The sequence below is a fragment of the Nuphar pumila genome, chromosome 5, assembly GCF_984573655.1.
Source record: "Nuphar pumila chromosome 5, dmNupPumi1.hap1.1, whole genome shotgun sequence".
In the NCBI taxonomy this organism is placed as follows: domain Eukaryota; kingdom Viridiplantae; phylum Streptophyta; class Magnoliopsida; order Nymphaeales; family Nymphaeaceae; genus Nuphar; species Nuphar pumila.
Genome location: NC_143253.1, coordinates 59371156 through 59388618, shown reverse-complemented (window position 1 = coordinate 59388618; position 17463 = coordinate 59371156). Strand labels below are relative to the sequence as shown.

Below are 17463 nucleotides of genomic sequence, written 5' to 3'. Positions count from 1 at the left end.
ACTCTATTTGTTATGTACCATGCAGTATTAACAGCTTCTGCCTAAAAGGATTTTGCAAGATTATTGTGTTGGAGCATAGTCCTGGCAGATTCTTGAAGGGTTCTATTCTTTCTTTCTACTACACCATTTTGAGGTGCAGCTCTAGGAAAGGCAAAGTTATGAGAAATACCATGCAAGTTACAAAAATTTTCGAAGAGTTCATTTTCAAATTCTGCTCCATGGTCACTACGGATTTTAACAATAGAACAAGATTTTTCGTTTTGTAATTTGTTACAAAAGATTTCAAACTGACAAAACGTGTCACTTTTGTTTTTCAAAAATATTACCCAAGTAAATCTTGAGTAATCATCTACAATGACAAAAGCATATCTATTATGATTAAGGCTAGCTACCCTAGAAGGACCAAAAAGGTCCAGGTGGAGAAGCTCTAAAGGTCTTTTACTTGAAATGACATTTTTTGATTTGAAAGAAGATTTTGACAATTTTCCTAATTGACATGCATCACAAAAATAATCCTTTTTAAAAGATATGTTGGGTAACCCACGTACTAACTTATCTTTAGCTAGTTTAGACATGTATTTAGAATTGACATGGCCCATTCTCATGTGCCATAGATGTTGAGTGTCATTATTAGCTATGAGGCAATGTTCTGTGATGTTTTCTAGGTATAGTTCATATATATTATTCTTTCTTATACCTTTTAAGATGATGTTTTCATTGGTGTTAGCTATGAGGCATGCATCATGATTAAAGCTAACATTATAACCTGTGTCACACATTTGACTGATACTTAGTATGTTATGTTTTAAGCCTTTAACAAGGAGAACGTCTTTGATAAGAGGTTTGTCTATGTTACCAATATTTCCAATACCAATTATCAAACCTTTGTTGTTATCTCCAAAGGTGACGGTTCCTCCTTCTTTATGATGAAGAACAGCAAAAAGGTCTGGATGTCCTGTCATGTGCTTTGAACATCCACTATCTAGTATCCATCTGTTCTTCTTCTTTGGAGCTTGCAAAACATTAAGTAAATCTCCTTTTTGGTACCCAATCGGGTCCTTTTTTGTTAGGCTTTGGAACCCATATCCATTTGGATTTGGGTTTGTCTATCTCTTTAGAGGAGTTAAAAAGATTATCATTATAATATTCCTTATTTGGTTCAGATGAACTTTTCACAAACGTGGTCTTTTGATTTATACAAGAAGGTTTTTTGAAATGAGAATAGCCAATACCATTCTTGTAAAAAGAGACCTTCTGAGAGGATAAGAGTTTATCCAAGTTCTCTTTACCTTTAGTAAACTTGAAAACCGTTTTCATGAGGTTCTCAGTTTTACTTTTTAGCTCTGAAATTTCTACTTGCATATTTTTAGTTTTGGAGCTAGTAGAAGAAATTTCAGATATAAGCATAAGATTTTTCTTTTTCAACTCGGAATTTTCACTGCTGAGTTTTTCATTCTCTTGAGAAAGCTTTAAATTTTCAGATTTTAAAACTTTATTTTTGAAACTTAATTTTCTAGATTCTTCAAATAATTCTTGAAAAGCATCTAGAAGTTCTTCAAAGGAAAAATCAGAGATTTCACTTACCGAACATTCGTTTGCCATGAAGCACATATTTGCAGTTTCGGCTTCATCATCACTTGACTCTTCACTAGTAGATGGTTCTGAATCATCCCATTGAGCATGCAGAGCCTTTTTCTTGAAGAACCTCTTCTTTGGTTCCTCAGTTTTGGACTTTCTTTTGAGAAGGGGACAATCACGTTTTAAGTGGCCTGGCTTATTACACTGAAAGCACATGGGATCTTCTTTAAGATCTTTTCTTTCCTTGTGCCTGTTTGGAAGTCGGTTCCTTCTCATGAAGCGCTGGAATTTTCTGGTAAGTAGCGCAATTTCTGATTCTTTATCTGAGTCTTCATTCTCAGATAAAGCTGGGAAAGCTAGAGTTTTCTTTACTGGTTGCTCTTCTTCCCTTCTTTCTTTCATGTGGACTTCATAGGCCATAAGATTGCCTATTAAGTCGTCCAATGTAAGTTTAGATAAATCTTGAGCTTCTTCAATAGCAATAGTCTTTTTCTCCCAATCAGTTGTGAGAGATCTCAAGATTTTCTTCACCTTTTCAGTCTGGGAATATGTTACACTCAGAGATTTCAGATCATTGGTGATGTTGGTGAATCTGGTAAACATCTCTGTGATGGGTTCATCTTTGTTCATTTTGAACAACTCATATTTTCTAACAAGAGATGATATTTTGGCTTCTTTAACTTTGTTGGTTCCTTCATGAATAACCTCCAAAGAATGCCAAATGTCATATGCAGATTCACATATAGATATTCTGTTGAATTCATTCTGATCAATGGCACAATATAAGGCATTCATAGCCTTTGCATTTAGGTTTGCCATTTTCTTTTCTTCATCAGACCATAAGTTATAGTCTGCGGATGGAGATGTGTATGGATGCTCAACAATTTTCCATACAGCAAAGTCTATGGATTTGAGAAAGATAGCCATTCTGCACTTCCAATATCCATAGTTGGAGCCATTGAAGAAAGGAGGACGAGATGCGTGTTGACCTTCAATATCACGAGCATAAGAGGTAGATGCCATTTGTGCTGGAAGACTTGTTACGTCGAAACCAGCAAACCTGCTCTGATACCAAATGAAATTCCACTAGAGGGGGGTGAATAGTGAAATATGATAATGATCGATAAAATAAAATAATTAAGCAATAAGGCACAACACATAAAACACAGAAGTTATACTGGTTCGGTCAATATCCATACCTACATCCAGTCCCCAAGCAAACCACTTGAGATTTCTACTATAACATCCGAGTCACCGGATAAATAGTACAACAACCTCTTCCCAAGAGGTCTTCTTCTCTCAACAGAGAAGGGGCACACCCTCTTCCCAAGAGGTCTTCTTCTCTCAACAGAGAAGGGCAACACCCTCTTTCACAGAGGTCTACTTCTTTAAACAAAGAAGGAATACAGTGAACAACAGAGTTACAATACTTCCTATAGAACCTTCAGAATGATATGAATGCACGAATGAAGGATTCTAAGAATGTTCTGTTTGTCACTCAGAGGATACTCTTTGTCAAAGAGCTGGACTTGACTTTTTCTCTTTTCTTTCTTTTTCTTTTTCTCTTTCTTTTTCAAGGCTCTCTTTTCAAATCTCGAATAGAAATTTTTCTCTTTGTAAGCTCACACGTCTATTTCATTCCATTATTTGAATAGTTTGTTTGTGTGTGTTTATATAGCTTATAAAAAGTAGTCGTTACATTTTGGAATTGTAACTTTTTGAAATGTGAAATGTTAGGTCATTTCAAAAACATTTTTTAGAGAAGTTCGAGAATGCCTTTTTCCATAAAGGTGAAATAGAGGGTACACTAGTCGTTGTATTATTTTTAGGTAATACATATTTTATGTAAAAAGTCTATTTCTTACAATAGTACATTGAACGTTGGATTGTAGTTTTGTCTTTATTCTAATTAATGATTTGAGGTACATTAGTACTTCTTTACTTTAAATGAGTGTAAGTACTATGAGTGCTTTGAGATATTTATTTGTACATAGTCATGTCAAGTGTTTTCTTTATGTTGTGTATTTCAAAGTCTCCAGAGAGAATGAAGACTAAAAGAAGGTCAACATTCTTTGGGAAGGATATTTAGTAAGAATTTGTTACAGAAGGCATTTAATGCTTTGTAGAGAGAATGATGACTTCAAGTAAGTCGACATTCTATGGTTATGAAAAAAGGTAACTAGAGTCCTTTTAGAAACATATAATATTTGTTTTTCTTATGTGTAGCCGATTTATGTTTGTCTTCTTCTTGTATTAAGAAACATTTCATTAAAGAGGATAACTAAAGTCTTTTCAAAAACATATTTTATTTGTAGTCGTTTTTATTTGTTTTCTCCATATAGTCAATGTTATATTTTTTGTCTTTTACCTACATTCCTTTTTTCATGTTGTCTTGTATATAGTGTAAGGTACAATGACAAAATGTCTTTTTCATAAAAGGTTGTAAGAAGGTACAATTATTATATGACAAAATATCTTTTTCATAAAAGGTTGTAAGAAGGTACACTTATTGGTTTTCAAAAAAGGAGCTTTTTGAAACTATCGTATACTTTTATGATATAGTTTTTATGAATGAGTATGTAATATGCAATATGCAAGTTCCTGAAGGTTCTGTTACATATGACTCTAAAGAAGAAAAAAATCTTCATCTTGAGGAAGCCGATTTCTTCATTTGAACTTTAGGAAAGCATGGCTCATCAAGCTTTTTCTTCAAGGAGTATGATTGCACCATAGTTGTACTTGAACAGGAAGTCTCCATCCTTATTGGGTGAGATATCCTTGCATCAAATACTCGTTAGATTTAAGGCAAAACATATTCAGTCATAATATAACATTATTTCAAGAGAACATATTATCATATTATATAAAATCAAATGAGACAATGTATCATATTATGTGACATCAAAACCGAGTTTCTCAACAGTAACCAGTGCGAGGAATGGATTCTTCAAATGAGCTTAATATAGGATTTTGAAAAGTTAGAGAAATAACCAGTGCAAGGACTGAGTTTTTGAAGATGGACTACATTTTCAAAAAGAATTTAGAAATCAAAGATCCTTGGTGAAAATTAATGGACCAATGTGATCATCGCAATTTTTTTCCTCTCGTAATATTCTCTCTCTTCCTTCTCTTTTCCTTTCCAACCTTTATTTTCTCCCTTTTGAAGGGAGAAAATAAAAGGGCAGGAAGAAAGAGAGAAGAGAAAAGAAAAGAAAAGAAGAGAAGAGGAATTCTTTTGCGGGGTCCACTTGACCTTAATTTTGAAAATATTTAAAATAACTCGCCTCCATTTTGAAATATTTGCGGGAAAAACTGAGAGACGAGATCTGCTTGTCGGCACGAGGTTCGACCGTTTCTGGCGCCTTTACTAGGGGTAATCGAACCAAGGGTCGAATTTATGCCTTTTGTTTTGCTAAGAAATTATCTGAGTCTAGATGCACAAAGAATCATGCTTGTGCAGTGCAAAGATGTATGCTCTTTTCGAAACATGATTTGAAAAATTCCCAAGTATTTCTGAGATGAATCCGATGATAGTAGTGAAGAAATGGTTTCTAACTTAGAATTTTAAGATTTAAAGTTCTAAGTTTTTGGAAATAGTCAAGAGCTTGGGAAAATAAATCTAGATTTGGAAAGAGATGATTTTGAAGCTGAGATGAGAGAAAAGAGAAGAAAGGAACTTTCAAAATCATAAATGGACTTTGAATTAAAAATTTGAACTTGGATGAATGTTTGGAATTGAATTCTATCAGAATAAAATATGGGAAATTTAAAATAGAATTTGAGAAATAGAATTTGATTTGAAAGTTGGAATTTCAAGATGAAATCCGAATCCAAGATCTGGATTCTGAATAGAGTTCAAAGTTGAATTTTGGATTTAGGATCCGAAATGGGAACTTTGATTTGAAATATGGAAATGAAATGAAATTGGTTCTAAGAATTAGAATCAAGATGAAATTTGGATCTGAAATTTTGAATGGAATTGGATTCAAGATTTGGGATCCAAGATGAAATTTGGATCTGAAGTCTAAGATCCAAGATAGAACTGGATTCTGGACCCTAAGATGGAATTGGATTTGAAGTCTGAGATCCAAAGTAGAATGAGATTCTGGATCCTAAATGGAATTTGGATCTGTAATCTGAGATCCAAAGTGGAATTAGAATATGGGTCCTAGAATGGATTTGGTTCTGAAATCTGAGATCCAGGGTGGAATTGGAATCTGGATCCTAAATGGACTTGGGATCTAAAATCTGAGATCCAGGGTGGAATTGGAATCTGGATCCTAAATGGACTTGGGATCTGTAATTTGAGATCCAAGATGAAGTTTGGGTTCTGGACCCTAAAATGGAATTCGGATCTGAAATTATGAGATCCAAAGTAGATGGGGGATCTGGATCCTAGGATGGATTTTGGATTTGAAGTCTCAGATCCAAGGTGAAATGGGATTCATACTTGGAAATATGGATCCAAGTTGAGATTAACTTTGGATTTGGGCTTTGAAAAGTCCAAATGGGATTTTTGAATATGGATCTAGGTTTTGAAAACCCAGATTGAATTTAAAATTTAGGAAAGGTCAAGCTTTTGAGATTCAGAATCAATCTAAAACTGTGGTTTTTGAATTTGAAGATAAGAAGATGAACTTGATCTTGAGAGTGAATCAAAGATTTCAAAGTTTAAATGAAACTTTGAAATTGAATTTTTGAATTGAATTGAAAGTTTGGAGTTTGAAAAGTAGTTTTGAAATTCCAAAGTCAAATTGGACTTTGAAATTGAGATAGAATTGGAATAGAAATAGAAGCTTGAAGAAAGATGTTCAAAATCACTTGGGTTTTTTAAAGGAAATTTTGAAAATATGATGCAATTCTATCCTAAATGATGAATGAATTTGAATAAGTTGAAATTGGTTTTTTGCAAATCATATTTCATTCTTCAAATGAATTTAAATAAGGTTAGTGATATAATACACTCCTGACTATGGTCATTGAGTGTATTATATAATAATCATATCTAAATTCAAATGAAGAATAAAATACCATTTTGATGCTTTTATAGAATTTAAAATAAAATTAATTCTCAATATACCCTGACTATGGCCATTGGTATATATATTGAATTAATTTTAGATTAAATTCTCATAAAAGAGGAAAATATTTAAAGAAAATATGATGATTTTGAAAAAGGATCCAGTGTGGATCTAGTTTATTTTGTAAAAGATAAAAATACTAAGTTTTGTCAACATCCTGACTATGGCCATTGATGTGGATCCTCAACTTAGGATCAATTACCTCTTACGAAATGGTGCACGTGCCATTCGTGTTTCACCATTTGTGAGAATTTAAGAAATAAAGGCCAAAAATGTATGAAAACAAGTAATTCATGATATTCCTAATGCTCATTCATTCTACCTAAAGCAGGAAATAGAAATTTTTCATTTATATCTAGCTATTACAATTGAATTGAAATCATACTCCTAAATTAAGAAGGAAAAAGTAATTTCTATCTAATTCCTACAAAACAATGTTAGCATAAGATAAATGGAAGTTATTATGCCAAATGTACATGAGAATGCTTATATACATGGAGGAATAGGATATATATACCTAAAGGCATGATTCAAAAAAAATGCACATGCATTAATATGACAAGAAGGGAAGATACGCATAGGATGTGGACGCAGAAAATACTGTAAATGCAATGAAGGGTTGTGAGGGAATAGTTATGTGATGGCTATTGGTATGAAGGTGGATGCTGCATGCAGGGGGATGGTATGTGTTGGGTTTCAGCAAGTGTAAATAGTGCACCGTTGGACTGAATGAAGATTCCAACATAAATATTGGAGGTGATTAGCACTTCTACAGGTACCTAAGACAGAATCACAACAGTGCCTAAACATTGCTGTGAGTGGTGACAGATGAAAAACATAATAGTGCAGGGGTTTGAGTCACTGTGGGGCTAAGTAAAACTATGGTATTGACAGTACAGGTGGTTTTTGATATAAGTAAATGAAACTGCAACAGTGGATGCAGCTAACAGAGGAGGTTTATGGGAACTACTGTGCAGCGATAGTCACTGCAAAGATGGAACCTGATAGCCGATGAATGGTGTCATTAATAGGTGTGGTGGAAGTGGATTGCAGCAGGGAGTGACACTGCTGCAAATACCCATAGAAAACGTAAAGAAAATTGTTGTTACACTAATGCAGATGCCTGACTTTATCTAAATGGGAAGTGAATGATAGGGTGAATGCATACCCTGTAGAGTGGATATGATACACAGAGAGAATCATGCAGAATATTTTGTGATAATCATGGCAATTGCTGGAATGCTTGATGCTATAGTGAGAGTGCAAAATAACACATGTGAGTTGGTGGTTGTGCATGGGAAGCCACAGCAGGGGTGCTGTGAAGGTAAGAAATATAATGATTTCTAAGGATTGATGGAAATGGCCCTGGCAAGGGCCTTGAATATACACTGTGGAGATAGCCGCAGAAGGGTAGCAGTGGGGATGCTGTTGCGCATGCTTCAAAACAGAGTTTTGAGTTTGAAAGCACCTTCAAAATGGCCTTTTGTCATGCTAAAATGGTGCTATCTGTTACAACATAACAGGTATTGTTAACCCAGCTAGACTGGCTAATGCCCAGCAACCTTGGAATGAACCAACCAACCTTCAAAATTTTTGCTAGAAGGGCCATCTTTACATTAAAGTGCAAAAATTGTGCTAACAAATTGTGCTAGAAGGGCCATCATATGAACAAATTGTGGTAACTGTTTTTTGATACCCAAAAGGTGGATAGGTATAAATCGATTTGTTTCAGTATGAATGCTAAATCTTATAGTTGGTTATACTATTTAGCATGAATAGTACAACCCATTATAAGATTTAGCATTCATATTTATAAATTGATTTGTGTACATAATGAAACCTTACACGACACTCACTGAAATGACAAGAGTTTTGGTAATCTGACAGTGAAGGAAAAACACCTAGAAGGTAGATGCAGTCGATGATGGAAACAATGCTCCCACTACGCAGACGACAACAAAGGGTACTCCGGCGATAGCAGACGACGACAAAGGTTGCTACAGTAGTAGCTGACGGTGGCAAAGGGTGCTCCAGCGACAACAAACGATAACAACAGGTGCTTCGACGATAGCAGACGACGACAAAGGGTGCGTCATCAAAGGGAACTCTTGTTACAACAGATGGTTCGTCGTCAAAGGGTGATCCGACAACAACATAAGAGTTTACTGCTTAGGGCAAAAATAAAACGTTTGGACTTTGAAGAGTTAAGATGATCCTCCTTTTTCTAGATGAAAGACATTTTTGTCCTTTTCTTGAATCGTCGTTTCATGGCAGGAATGGCGTGAAAGGGTACTTAAGTCTTTGCAACCACACCAAACTCCGATGCTAAGTGATGCCGACACACATGGGGATATGAGCCCCACGTGCTTATATACATGGCACTCATTCGGACCCCCGAACACGCACCGGCGTGTTCGAGGGGGGAGGGGGGGGACATATAACCCTCTTCGCTAATTTGTGTCACCCGAAACTTGGTGACATTCACAAGTCACCACACCAGATGAGCGTAGCGCTTGTGGGCTGGAAAATAGCAATTTTATGAGAGAGACTTTGCTACCATAGGAAGCAAAATAGAGATTTTACAAGAGAGAGAGAGAGAGAGAGTCTGGTAGTTAACGAGATGCCTTCTTTTTTTGTTTTTGTTGTACTTATAAAAAGCTTCTTATGCATATGGAAGATAAGGAGGAAATCTTGGCTACTAGGATGACAAAATAAGCATCTTTCATGTATATTGAACTAAGCAAAGTCCATCATATATGGAGAACATGGTAGCAACTATTTGGCTTCATCCTCATATGCACGTTAGGCCCTTGCACATTTCAGGTGAAGTCACCATGGGAAGACCACATGCTCTGTTCGTCCCATTTCCTGCACAAGGCCATGTCAAGCCGCTCATGGAGTTCTCTCATCGCCTTGCCGATGATGGCTTCATGGTTACATTCGTCAACATCGAGTCTATTCATGCTCGCTTAATGGAGGCGTTGCCAGAAAACTTTTCCAGTGAGTACAGTGGGCGGATCCGTTTGGTGACCATACCAGATGGATTTGATCCTGATGACAATCGGAGAGACTTTGCGGAATTCACTCATTCGGTCCACAACATCATGCCGGGGTTTTTACAGGAGCTCATACTGAAGATCAATGAGAAGGAAGATGAGAAGATCACATGCATGATTGCTGATGGTATGATTGCAACTCTGCTGAGTGTTGCAGAGAAGCTAAACATCAAGAGGAGAGTGTTCTGGCCAGCTTCGGTCTGGTTTTTAGCCATCACCATGAAGATCCCCATGTTTGTCGGTTCTGGAGTCAGATGAAAACGGTAAACATCAACCCAAAGAATTGTTCATGACCAATCATAGTGTATTAAACTTATTATAATCAGGCGCCGTTGATCTCGATTTGGGTGCGTGCTACTTTGCACAAACTCAGTCTGCTCATCTAAAAGAGGTGACTCGTAAATGTGTTGTCACTAAGTTGACTGGACGTCATGAGTTCTAAACCCCCCTTGCCCCAAGGCTGGAGCTGGGTGTAGGCAAGGGCACCTGGGTTAATTTTTACACCAACGAACTTGGTGAGTGATGCGCTTTTCCCCTTGTAATTATCAAAAAGATAAGAAAAAAAGTTTCGATCCCTTGGTGAGTTATCATAAGTGCCAGCTGGACCAACCAGTTATTGCTGATAGATGGAACCTTGCACTGCTATTTCTCTAAATTTCGGCTCAAATTGGATGGTAAATGCAGGTAATCCTGATCTTTTGTGAGCTCTGAAGTTTGTAGTAAACTGGCAGTGACAAAGTCATATAGGTCCTTGAATATCCAGCATAAAATAGTTAACTCTGAAGTTCTTGCCTGCTTTATTTGAGATGTTTTAAAAATTTTCATATCTCACATTTTAGGAAGTAAAATATTGTCTTTTTTTTTTAGAGAGAGAAAAGAAATGATTTCATTCATCGGATGAGAAAATAAAAAATAAGTGGTCACTAGATGAGTGATGAGAAGACACCCAGGGAACAAAAATAAGAAGGCAGACAAGAAAACATAGAAACCATGAAGCCAAAGCCAACCAAATCACGATAGAACACATACATCCGGGAGCAGATCCAGTGCTCAGGGCCGAGTACTTTGTTAAGTACTCGGACCACACAAAACGAGGAAAATCACTGCGTGCAATGCCTGCCCATTGCCCATCACCCACAACAATTTTCTCTATTTTCACGACATCAATTTTCTGTGTTTTGTGTGGCTCGAGCACTTTGTTACCCGAGTACCGGATCTTCTCTCCATTCCCCTGCACAGTCGGGTGAGAGAGGCAGCAGAAAAACGCAGATGAGGAGCAACAGACAGAGGCCGAGACCGGGCTCCTCCGCCTGAAGCTGACGCTAGTAAAATCTTGTCAAATTAAACAAACAAAACAATACAAAAAGCAAAATTTGAAATTTTAAAATAAATTTATTAAATGAAACTACAGTTTTTTTCCGAGAAATTCATGATAAAAATGTACCTAATGTGATGTTTCCATTTTCATGATAAAACCATGTCATTTTCAACACATTGAAATATTTCACTTTTTTTAACTTCTACGAAACAATCACATCTTTTCCAAGATATTTTGGAAGTGTGGAGATATTTGTCACTATAGTTCCATAAGCCCATTAGTTTGTATGATTGCCTTCTATTGTGCCAACGTTAAGGTCACTGGAGCAACAGAGGGTGGAGATCTGATCTGGTACCCAGCCCAATGAACGGATGCCACACATCCATCCATTGGGACCAATCTTCCCGGTTAATAGACACTTGGCATCCAGTGATTGTACTCACTACCTTGAGATGTACTTGGTCCCATCAGGATCTCCGCTCCAGAGATTAGTCTGTTGAATGATCCAAGGTCCCTAAGCATTATTTTGTAAATATGAACCACTATATCATCTGGATATGAGGGCAGTCATGGCTGAACGGGATGACCGGACGTTTCTTGAAAAGAAAGAGAATAAGATGACAAACATTTTATTGTGGCTGGGGATTTCAAACTAAATAACTAAACAATATAAAAAAAATGGTATTAGAATATTAAAAATAAATTGAAAGAAGAAACTAACGGGTTTTTTTTCCTGAGAAATTGCTCACAAATTGCAAATGTCATTTTCTTTGTGATGTTTGTGTTCTAATGATAAAATTGTCATTATATTTTCAATATATTGAGATATTTTTCCAGTTCTCCACTTTTTATGAAACCGTCACATTTTTTACTGGACGTGCCTGAATGGAAGTACGGGTATTTCTTACATATTTCTATAATTTTCAAGGAAAACAAGGAGAAGAATCTGATGGTCATTTTGTTAGTGGCAGGGTTTCCAAAAGATGGTGCACCAATCCAACTCTCCGAGGCAATCCCAGCCCTGGACCCTGCTCACTTATGCTGGATCACCATGAAAGATCTCCAGCTACTCAAGAGCAGCTCTTTCACTACCTTCGGAAGTGTGCTGAAGCAATAAAAGGCATTGATCACATAGCCTGCAACTCATTTTCCGAACTCGAATCACCGGCGTTCGCGATCATTGGCAATGCTGTTCCAGTTGGTCCCCTTGTCTCAGCCAACCACTTCAAGCATCAGCCATCCTCATTTTGGCAAGAAGACTTGAGCTGTCTTGACTGGCTCGATCAACAGCCAGCTGGGTCAGTCATCTATGTCTCATTGGGAAACACCACAATGCTCGGCCAACACCAAATTGATGAGCTGGCACTTGGGCTTGAGCTCACTGGGAGGCCCTTCCTCTGGGTGTCTAGGCCCGGGTTCATGAACCGAGCTGATCATGCAGTCTACCCTGAAGGGTTTATAGACCATGTGGCTGGAAGTGGGCTTATTGTGGGGTGGGTTCCACAGAGAGAAGTGCTCTCACATCCTTTTGTATCTTGTTTTCTAACTCACTGTGGGTGGAACTCTACCATCGAAGGGCTAAGCAATGGGGTGCCCATGTTGTGTTGGCCTTATATTGCTGAACAGTTTCAAAACAGGACCTACATAGTTGTGGTGTGGAAGGTGGGACTGGGTTTGGTAAAGTGTGAAGATGGAATTGTTAGAATGGAAGAGATCAAGAGTAAAATGGAAGCATTGTTGAATGAAAGGATAAGGGCGGGAAGAGTGTGATGGAGGGTGGAGATTCTTTTAGGGGATTTCATGATTTTGCCCATGCCATGACAGGTGAACTCTAAATTTGTGTTTTATTTCCCTTTTTTTTTTGTCCTTTCCGTCTAGTTGATTGTATGGTGATAATTATTGGCAGCGTGTGGCTGTTCATGGGGATATTTGATTAAAAGTATTTTTTTTTATGAGAGGCACGCAGAAACTGCCCCCAAGCTCGAGGCTGGATCAGGTGCAATCACATTGCATAAAATGCATGTGCTGCTGCACCTGACCACCATCCATTTTTCTGACATCTTGTGAACTGTGGGGCCCAAGAGCAAATGGGTGGTTGTCAGGTGCAGCGGCACATGAACTTCCAATGTGATTGCACCTGATCTAAAATTGGAGCCAAAGACCTAATTGAGTTGGACTTGGCCTGTATTATATAAGGTCGCTATCGCTGTCACAGGCCTATTTCCTTCAATGGGCCAGCGCGGCGCAACGGTCCTTCCCACCGCCGCAAGCCTACTTGTCAGCTCGCTTGTCGATCGCAGAAGCTTGTAATCAGAGTGCAAGAGAGCAAGAGAGAATAGAGGGAGAGAAATTGCAATCACAAGAAGCAATCACAACGAGGGTGAACAAAAGAAAGCTCAATGCATTTACTTCATTCACAATTTTGCCCGCAGGCTATTACAGTTCAAGTATACGGGCTGCCCCTTCAGGGTATTGATTCACCTGAACAGGGCAGCTTACATCAGACTCAACAAAAGCAAAACAAACTCTAAGCGCAACTGTACACTGTAAGTCGCAAGAGAACATGCTCCCCCCTTCAAATCATGCGCCGTCCAAGGCGCCATCTATTTCGTGGTAAGCCCTGACTTCAGCCGAGTAGGGGTTGTTCATTCGAAATGCAGGCTTCCACGTTGATTCCGGTGTTTCCTCCCATTGCACCAAATATTTCTTCGCTTGTTCCAAGTAGTTGACCTTGTGGCGAAGGATCTGACTAAGGTGCTTCTCGGCCCGTTGTGCTGTCGGGGCCCTCTGCATGATGGGAGCGCGTTGTGGCACACTTCGTTCCAGGTCTCCATCATCTGGATGAAACTGCTTGAGGTTGCACACGTGGAACACCGGGTGCACCTTGAAGTTTGGGGGCAACTCCAGCTTGTATGCCAGCTTGCCCACCTTCTTTGTGATGGTGAAGGGTCCCTCATACTTTCTGAGTAGTCCGCGGTGCCTGTGCGACTAGGATATAACTTCACCAACACTTGGTCCCCAACTTGGAACCCTGCGGGCCGACGGTGTTTGTCTGCCCACTTCTTCATTCTCTTTGCCGCTTTGTGTAAGAATGCCTTCGCCAACTCATTTTGCTCGTGCCAGTCGCGAACAAACTGATAGGCATTCTGGCCTTCCCTTTTCTTGTGTGGCAAGAGTGTGCGGGGTCAGTGGCTGCTGCCCCGTGGCTATCTCAAATGGACTGTGGCCTGAAGACTCGCTCTTCTGCAGATTATAACAAAATTGTGCCACATCAAGGAGCTTCACCCAATTTTTCTGATTGGCACTAACAAAGTGCCTAAGGTACTGCTTCAGTATCCCGTTGATACACTCTGTCTGCCCATTTGTCTGCGGATGGAAGCTTGTTGAAAGCAGCAACTCAGACCCAAGTAGCCGAAATACTTCACGCCAGAACTTGCCCGTGAAGCAAGCATCGCGATCACTCACAATGCTCTTTGGTATGCCCCAGTGCTTCACCACATGCTTTACGAACAACTCTGCAGGGCACTCCTTGGAAGCTGGGATGAAGGTGACATACTTTGAGAAACGATCCACCACAACCAAAATAGAACTAAGGCCCTCTACCCTCGGCAGACTAACAATAAAGTCCATGGAGATGCTATCCCAAGGACGTTCTGGAATTGGTAGAGGCTCAAGGAGACCGACAACTTTCTGGTTTGTCCCCTTATCTTGCTGGCAGATGAGGCATGTCCGCACATACCCCTCAACGTCGTCTCTCATCTGCGGCCAATAGTAGCCGCGCTCAAGGAGTGCTAAGGTCCGCTCTTGACCAGGATGGCCGGCCCATAGTGTATCATGGCACTCCTTGAGTAGCTCTCAGCAAAGGCTTCCCCACCGTGGTACAAAGATGTGTTCCCCTTTTGTTACGAGGAGGCAATCCTGTAGCCAAAATCGTCGAGTCTTCCCTACCTGCGCTAGAGAAACAAGGTGTTGTGCGGTCGGATCGTGCTGCGTACCCTCGCGGATGTGGCTCAGCAATACACCCTCCAAATGCACTTCGGAAGACTCCGCGCGCGCAGCTGCCAGTTCAACCCTACAGCTCAGGGCATCCGCCACAACATTGGTCTTTCCAACCTTGTACTCCAAGGCAAAGTCAAACTCAGCCAAAAACATTTGCCATCGAGCTTGTTTAGGCATCAACTTCTTCTGTGTCTGAAAATAGCTCGTGGCCACATTGTTCGTCTTGACGACGAACTCGGCACCCAAATGGTAGTGCCGCTAGGTCCTGAGGCAATACACAATGGCGGTCATCTCACGTTCATGCACTGTGTAACGCCTCTCTACATCCTTCAGCTTGCGACTCTCATATGCGATCAGACGACCATCTTGCATAATAACTCCGCCAATGGAAAAGTCTGAGGCATCAGTGTGGACTTCAAAGGGTCTCGAATGATCAGGCAGTCGCAGCACTGACTCCCTCACTAAGGCTTTCTTCAAGTCATCGAAGGCATCTTGGAACACTTCTGTCCAGAGCCATACCCGATTCTTCTTTAACAAATCTGTGAGGGGTGCAACAATGAGGGAATAACCTTCGATGAAACGCCGATAATAGTTTGCCAAACCGAGGAATGATCGCAATTCTGGCACTTTGCTTGGCGGAACCCATTCTTGGATGGCCCTTATCTTCTGCCCATCCATACGCAGCACACCACGCCCCACAACGTGGACAAGGAAGTTGATCTCCTCCTGCCTGAAGAGACACTTCTCTCGTTTGACACAGAGGTCATTCTCTTTCAGCACCTAAAACACTGTTCGTAAGTGCCCGACATGTTCCTCCATGTTGCTGCTGTAGATCACGATATCATCCAGATAGACTACCACAAACTTGTCTAAGTTAGGGTAGAAGATATGGTTCATTAAAGTCGTGAACATGGCTGAAGCATTTGTCAACCCGAATGGCATTACTAGAAATTTGTAAGCACCATAATGGGTGACACAAGTTGTTTTCGGTTCATCACCTTCGGTAATCCTCACCTGCCAGTAACTCGATCGTAGATCTAGCTTGGAAAAGATAGGGGCACTGCCTAGCTGATCGAACAAGTCTGCTATCAATGGCAATGAGTACTTGTTCTTCACTGTGACCTTGTTCAAAGCACGGTAATCCACACATAACCGTTTAGAGCCATCATGTTTCATTTGGAAAAGGACCGGGGCACCAAATGGGGCTTTTGATGGACGAACAATGCCTGCGTCCAACATCTCGTCTAGCTGCCTGCGCAGCTCCTTCAGCTCAGCTGGCCCCATACGGTATCGAACCATTGCAGGAGGCTTCGCTTCCGGGGTCAACTCAATCTTGTGGTCGACCTCACGTCTTGGCGGAAGACGCTTTGGCAATTCCGGGGGCATCACCCCCCGAAACTCCTCCAATAGTGGGGCTAAGGTCAGCGGCATTGCTGCTTCTACCTTCCCTTCATCTACACGCACTACAACTAAGAATGTCTGCTCCCCATGCTTGACACCCTTCTTCAGTTGCATTGCCGATAACATGGAAGACTTGCCTTTCTACGTAAGGCACTGCACTGTGTGTGACAGGTCTGAACCCATGATCGTCAATGTGTTAAACTTTGGCAGCATCATAACATTCTGGCTTCGCAGAAACTCCATACCCAGAATCACCTTGAAATCGTCCAGGGGCACCACAGAGAAGTTGGCTTTGCCGACCCAACTCCTCACTTGAGTAGCCACATCTCTTGCTTCACCAAGGATGGGATTGGTCTCAGAGTTTACTGTTTTGATAGTCCTCTGCTTTGGCCCAGTTTTCAAGCCCAACCGCTCTGCCTCTTCCCGCGAGACAAAGTTGTGTGTGGCCCCCGAGTCTACCATTGCTGAAGTAGACTTTCCTTTCATAATGACTTATACGTACATAAGTTCCTTACTGACCTGCATGTTCTTAGCTGCACAACTTCTAGCAGCGTTAATCAATCGCATGACCCCCATCCTTGGTTGTATGGTCTCAGTGTCACTGCATTCAGTATTGCTGCATTCTTCATGTGCAGCATTGGCTTGCCCGTCGTCCTTTACAAGGCGCTTTGGGCACTGCCTGGCGATATGTCTATCACCGCAAAATCAACATGTCACAACCGCACCCTTGTTGCTGTTGTTATGCTTTGTGAAGTTCTGTTTCTTTTCGGATTGATGGCGTGTCGACCCCTCACCTTTATCATTGTGTTGCTCATCCTTCTTGCCTCTGTGGTCAGGCTTCTTCCCAACTTTGGTTGATGGGGTGAAAGGCTTGCGCTGAGTGTCAACTAAGCGCTCTGCCTCCACATATGTATCTTCCAAAATACGGGGGTTGCTCCTTTCCACTTCAGACTGTGCCCATGGCTGAAGTCCCACAATGAACCAGTTGAGCATGTCGTCTTCTGGCATGTTAGGTATCTCCAGCATAAGC

General features: G+C 40.2%; 2 protein-coding genes across 2 annotated transcripts; both read left to right on the top strand.

The window, feature by feature from the left end:
- The first annotated feature begins 7883 nt into the window (after positions 1-7883).
- On the top strand, positions 7884-9973 carry LOC149837674 (UDP-glycosyltransferase 83A1-like). Its single transcript, XM_090008094.1, has 2 exons — positions 7884-7983; positions 9483-9973. Exons 1-2 carry the CDS (start codon positions 7884-7886, stop codon positions 9971-9973), a joined length of 591 nt encoding a protein of 196 aa, XP_089864220.1.
- Positions 9974-11918: 1945 nt separating this feature from the next.
- Positions 11919-12803, top strand: LOC149837673 (UDP-glycosyltransferase 83A1-like). Its single transcript, XM_090008093.1, has one exon. It carries the CDS (start codon positions 11919-11921, stop codon positions 12801-12803), a length of 885 nt encoding a protein of 294 aa, XP_089864219.1.
- The last annotated feature ends 4660 nt before the right edge of the window (positions 12804-17463 follow it).